Source organism: Globicephala melas, chromosome 13, assembly GCF_963455315.2.
Source record: "Globicephala melas chromosome 13, mGloMel1.2, whole genome shotgun sequence".
NCBI lineage: Eukaryota > Metazoa > Chordata > Mammalia > Artiodactyla > Delphinidae > Globicephala > Globicephala melas.
Window position 1 is genome coordinate 62,542,778 of NC_083326.1, and position 6,000 is coordinate 62,548,777.

At 58.3% G+C, this 6,000-nt stretch overlaps 1 protein-coding gene across 3 annotated transcripts in view; it reads right to left on the bottom strand.

Moving 5' to 3' along the window:
• Positions 1-3,740, bottom strand: part of PRODH (proline dehydrogenase 1) — a 22,863-nt gene extending 19,123 nt beyond the window's left edge. For all 3 annotated transcript variants that reach the window (XM_070043412.1, XM_060283209.2, XM_030836481.3), the window contains exon 1: positions 3,458-3,740. In XM_070043412.1, the coding sequence (XP_069899513.1) occupies positions 3,458-3,730 (273 nt within the window). In that variant the 5' untranslated portion in view covers positions 3,731-3,740. The remainder of the gene's footprint in view (positions 1-3,457) is intronic.
• Between the last annotated feature and the right edge of the window lie 2,260 nt (positions 3,741-6,000).

Below are 6,000 nucleotides of genomic sequence, written 5' to 3' on the forward strand. Positions count from 1 at the left end.
TCTTGCCTCCCTGCCCTCACGCTCATGGGTGACCCCAGTGGCACATGGCAGTCGCCTGACTACCGCTCGGTGGATAAAGAAGTGAACGGCAGCTCTCTCTGGGAACAGCAGTGGGCGTGTTCATAACATTCTCTGTATCCACACCTCTGCAGGTTATGCTGGGGAAGAGGGGGATTTGGTGTGAGTTTCTAGAAGGTGAGAACCCACATTTTTCAATGTTTTGTTCACTGCTTATTCCAAGTCCCTAAAACAGTGCCTGGCAAGGGGCCGGCCCTCCAGTGGGTGCTGAACAGATGAACACACAAAACTCTGAGTGAGTATGAGTTCTGCCGGAGAAAGCATAGGCTAAAAGTGAGCCAGGTAACCACCCACAAAGGTCTGGGAGATGACCATCCACCCGGGACCAGCGGGGACTCAGCACACTCATCCAGGCCGCAGCAGGCCGGCAGCCCGAGAGTACGTCCCCCAGGGGAAGACAGCCTCCCAAACGACTCAGCTTTCTCCTCCAATCATATCTCGCCACACCCCAAATTTCTGCCATCATCATTCAAATGTCCCAAGCAACTGCCTCCTGCCCGACACAATTTTAGGGTGAACAAAACAGATGACAGGGCTCCCATCCTAGTGGCAAGGAGACCCAGAAGGAGGGAGGGGCAAGGTACCTCCATGGAATTCAGAATGGGGGTGAGGGAGTGCCGGCCAGGGCAAGGGCGGGAGGTGTTTGCTAACTTAGATCCAGGGTGCAGGGCTTGCCTGGCTAGGAGGTGACGCGGTGCTCCTGCACTGGGGACAGTGGTGGGAAGGAATGAGGTCAAGGAGGGGCAGGGGGATGACCACTGGGAGGACACACCCACCATCTGTCTGGGAATTCCCGTGTGTCTACTATCCCCGGCTCCAGCTCCAAGGCAGGAACAGTCTAAGGTTTCTCAAACCCAGTGAATAACAGAACCCCACTTTTTTGTGAGGAACATCTCTTGGGATCAGGGTCTCAGGGAGCAATCACTAGTCTAAGCAAAAGCATGAGTCAGTCACACACCTTCATCCACAAACCAGTCCCAAACAGCCCAAGCCTCTCAAAGGCCGACACACCTGAACCGTGGCTGGCACCCAGACGGAAATTCTTAAGGAGCCATGCGGCAACACGAGGGAGGGTGAAGGTTTCCAGGCCATCACCTGTCTGTGCCGTGTCTGATTTTATTGCATCTCATCATTTTTATAAAGAAGAAGAGAAATGGAAAGTGGAAGTGTCAACCCGGGAGACGGGCAGGCCTCCTCCACCTCACAAGAGCCCTAGCCAGCAGTCACGAGTCTGTGGGTCAGAGCACCCTAGCAGGAGGAAAAGCCAGGTCTTGGATATATCAAAGTTCACCCCAGAGGCAGGCGAGGCAGAAACAGGGACCTGAAAACCAGCATTCAGCTCTGGAAAAACCCGGACATCATACACGTCAATTCTGAGGACTGTCAGAAACACAGTGTGTGTGGAAGTGGGCCAACTGTCTACTCTAGGGCTGGCAAACTTTCCCGCCCAGGAACACGTGGTAAATAATTTAGGCTGTGCGGGCCACCCAGTTTCTGTCATAACTACCCAACTAGCATGAAAACAGCTCCAGCCAATGTTCATAGAAGGAGCAGGAGCAAGGCTGATGCTGAGATGTGGTCCAGGGGTCATGGGCTGGTGACCTCCCGCTCCCCTCCTGTTCCCCTATTGTCAGAGGGAACAACAGTGAAGGCCACCCAGGTAACCTGAGCTGGTCACCGACCCTCTCACCCTGGCAAAGGGGAGGCCAGCCTGTCACAGAGGGCTATGGAAGCACATGGTGCAGGGCTGGCAGTTTTAAGCCAACTCCAGAGCAAAACAGCCCCTTTAAAACCATCCTGGCATCAGGCGTGCCCTGGGGTGCCACTACCTGAGAGCCCCACCTCTTCCCCAGGTAGGAACATCCTTCGTGGATTTAGAAACTTGCACCAGTAACACAAACACCGTAAAAGACTCAAAGACATGTCTGCAGAGCGAGGACAGGTAAAGCCGGTTCTCTCCCCTCCCTGACTGCCCCTTCCCCCACATTCTCCTGCACTGGCTCACACCCAAGCACAGAGGCTTTCATCATGGAAGACCTTACTTTTCTAAACCCTTCTCAAAAAGGCCTGCCTTCGGGCAAGTGCAGGCCCCCACTGGGTCCTGAGCCAATGCCACAGCTCAAACTGGGCTCCTGCAGGCTGACACTCCCTGGGGCATGAGCTGCACAGACCTGCACTGGCTCAGCAGGAGGAATTTTTGCTGCAGGCCAGAGCACAAGAAGGACCAGGTTCTGGTGAGCGGCCCACTACTCTGAAGTCTGGCCTCTGCCCCGTCTCCTCCAGCACCAGGCACCAAGGCCACTGTCACCAGTGGGACCACCAGCAATGATGACAGGGGGAACAGGTCCCACGGAAGACAGGCAGAGCACACCACACAGTTACCGGGCTCCTTAAGGATGTCCCCAGGGCACAGGTAGAACACGAGGGGAGCGTGGGAGAAGCCTCCTTGCTCCTCCAGGCACCCACAGCACAGTCACAGTGCACTGGCACTTGCCCCAGGCAGGCACCCAAGGGACGGTGGAGCTGACATGTCCCTCCCATTGCTGCCCATAGTACCCGAAGACCCACAGCTCTGCTGGCTTCTCTGCTGGTTTTGAACCTAGCCCCTTCAGAGCCACCCAACTCTAACTCTGCCCTCATCACCCACCCATCTTTGGTGTCCTCACCTTCATGTATGCCCAAGGTGTGGCTTGGTGCTCCTCCTGGGTCCAGTCTCCCTAGCCTCTGCCCGGAGCTAAGGTGCGCTCAGCACAGTCTCACTGAGAAGTCCACACCACCTGCTTGAAGCGCCTTCAGGACCCTCAGCACCAACTGGACCCTTGCTTTTAAACTGTTCCCAGGATCACCTTGACCAAGAGCGGCTAAGACACTTCTGCTTTTCACTTCCCCAAAGCCCTCACACTTTTCAATGTAACTGTGTTAAAGTTTCAAAAGTCGGAAATTTGAGCAGCAAGCGTCCCATTCTCCCTCAACATTGTCTGTTCAGAGTGACCATGTCTGGGGATCCCCTGGGTCACAGCGTCCAAGAACTCCGGGGTCCCAGGCTATGAGCCGCTCAGTACGGCCAGGCTTCCCTTTGGGCAACATAGACGACACTCAATTTTAAATTTCGGGTGAACACTGTGTATTACTGCAAGCAGCATATAGCTTAATATTTAAACTAATCTTTGTTTTTAGCTTCCAGTAACTGACACGTAGTAAAATTCACGGGCCCGAAAGGGCGTGCAGGATACACCTTCCTTCCTGACTTCCCGGCCACAGGCGATGCTCCAGAGGCCCCGCTTTCCACTTTGAAACTTCATAACGGCTCCCAGGACCGGCGAAGGCCCGCGGGGCCCTGGCCGCACCCCACCCCCAGCGTCCCCGAGCCCCAGCACACCTGCTCGTGGCGCGCCAGCAGCGCGGGCGAGGCGCAAAGGCGCAGCACCAAAAGGCTGCGCACCAGCTCCCAGCTGCGCCGGCTCCGGTATGCCTCCTGCGTGTTGCCGAAGTCCACAGCTGGCACTGGCGGCCGCGCGTCTTCGGCCGCCCCGCGCCCCCGCACGGCTTCCAGGCCCGCGGCGTGCTGCTCGCGGGTCGCCGGCGCTGTAGACAGAGGGGCTCGGCGGGAGAGGGCGGAGCGTAGCACGGGGAAGGCTCGCCTAAGACTCATGGCTGTTGTGCACCTGCCCCTGGGCTGATTAAGTACGCGCCGCCAGCCCCGCCCCGCGCTCGGCCCCGCCTTTTCCCGAGAGGCCCTGCCCCGCGCTTGGCCCCGCCCTCGGTCGCGCCCCACCGCACCCCGAGCTCGAGCCTCGCCCTCTCCCCCGGAGGCTCCGACCCGCGAGTTCCTGAAAAGTGTGGGTCCCCTGGAAGGCCCCGCCCACCGAGCGGCGCCACGTGCGCCTGAACCCCGCCTTCTCAGCTAGTGGCCGCCCCCCCCGACCCCGAGGAGACCCCGCCTACTTGGCTGACCACCCTAGCTCCGCCTGCTCCGCTGGAGGCCCCACCCTCCCCGCCCCCCGCACACCTGTACACCTGGGCGCCTCCCTGGGCGTTGAGCTGCAGGAACTCACAGCTGAGGCCGGGCTGCGGAGAATCCGGGAAGGCCGAGCTCGATGCTGCTCCTTTCGTGTAAAGGGGCTTTGGGAAGCCCTCCGTCCTCTCCCCTTCCACCGGCCTCCCTTCACTCCTAAGGACCTTCAGGGCCTTCCCACCCTCTGTCCCTCTGCCTTGGATTCCCTTCCTTCCAATATCATGCTAGGCCTGCTGTCCCACCCCCAGATTTCACCTCCTGGGAGGAGCATGTCTTGACCACCCTCCCCATCACTCCCCCTCCCCACACCTGCATCTCCTCAGGATGTTCCTGCACACCCACGGGTGCTGGGTCTGACTGTGTGTGGCAGCCTCACGCCATACTTTGCCCACCTGTTTCACCTGGTTCTCTGGGTGCTCCACGCATCTTGGTGCATTGGACACCCTGACCTGTTTGGCACTTGGGACTGAATAATTGTGCGTTGAAGGATGTTTATCAGCATCCCAGTCTTCTACCTGCCAGATGGCAGTAGCACGCCTCCCCCAGACCTTGCTCATGTCTCCTGGGGGTTACCATCACCACGCCCTATATTGAGGGAGGCTTCTTGACATTGTCATGGGCCTCTTGCCCCCCTGCCCCCTATTGGAGTTGAAGAGAAAAAGGGAGAGACACAGGGGGCAGGTGAGTCAAGGCCCAGGGACAGGAACTTGGGGGTCCCTCCAGCAGCTCAGAAACTTAGCTCCCCAAGAGTAGGCCAGCCTTGACAGCTGGCCATGGCCACCAGACTCTCCCATTTTCCTGTCATGGATAAACTTCCCTCCTCCTGAAAACCCTTCAGGGACTCCCCGCTGCCATCTGGACAAGGCTGCTGGTTCAGCCTGGCTCATCGGGCCCTCAGTGGCCAGGCCCCGCCTACACCCACCTTACCTCTCACCGTGCTAGTCAATCTGCTGGCCCCTCCTCTGAGCTCCAGGTCATTTGCACACTGCTCGCTGCTCTGGGGCACCTGTCCCTCCCCTTGCACCCCAGCCCCCACCCTCCTCCTCCTCCTCAGGGTCGGCTTGGTGGGCACATTCCCAGCTGGGCACCAGCTTGACCACAGCTCCCTCTTCTTGCACTTGACTCCCAGCCACCTGCTGTGTCCCTCCCCAACTGCCTCTTGATGTGTCTTTATTGAATGAAGAAAGGAAGGAACACATTCGATGTGGGAAGTTCGATGCCAAGCTCTAGGCTGGTGACTGGGTTGGAGACGTCCTCCAGGCCCCGCCCTGAATCCTGAGTCGCCCTGGACCACACCCAGCCCTTGCCTAGCACCCTGGCTCCTGCTTTACAGGCAGACACCCTGTTGGTGCCATGTCTCTCCTCTGCTGGGCACACAAAGCTGGCCTGGGTTGCGTTCCCCCAAGAGCGTCTGCACCTGGTTACCAGGATTGGACCCAGATTCCCAGCCCTCAGCATCATGTGTCAGGACAAAGTGCAGTTCTGTGGGCACCTGGTGACGCACACGCCAATCGGTGTTGGTACTTGGTCCCAGCTGACACACAGCGCTGGAGCTGACCCTAACCCCAACCCTTCCCACCAGCAGCCAGTACTGCGCTTGGCCCATCTTCAGGATAATCTTGTTGATCTCATCTGCCCCTGCCAGTGATCTCCCTCTAATGCACTCGTATAAGAGGCCAGGGTGGGGGGTACCACAGCAGCCCCAGCTGTGCCACGGCTCACTGCACTGATAGTGAAGAATGCTGGTAATCATCCACGTCACACACACTTTTGGCAAAATGATTGTGCATGTGAAATGCCAGGTCAGCTTGTGGGCTGACCTTCCCACGCACCTGTCCTCCGACATCTCCAGCCCTGCTCTGACTCAGGGAATAGAGGGTGGAGTCTAAGCCAAAACACAGCTGACA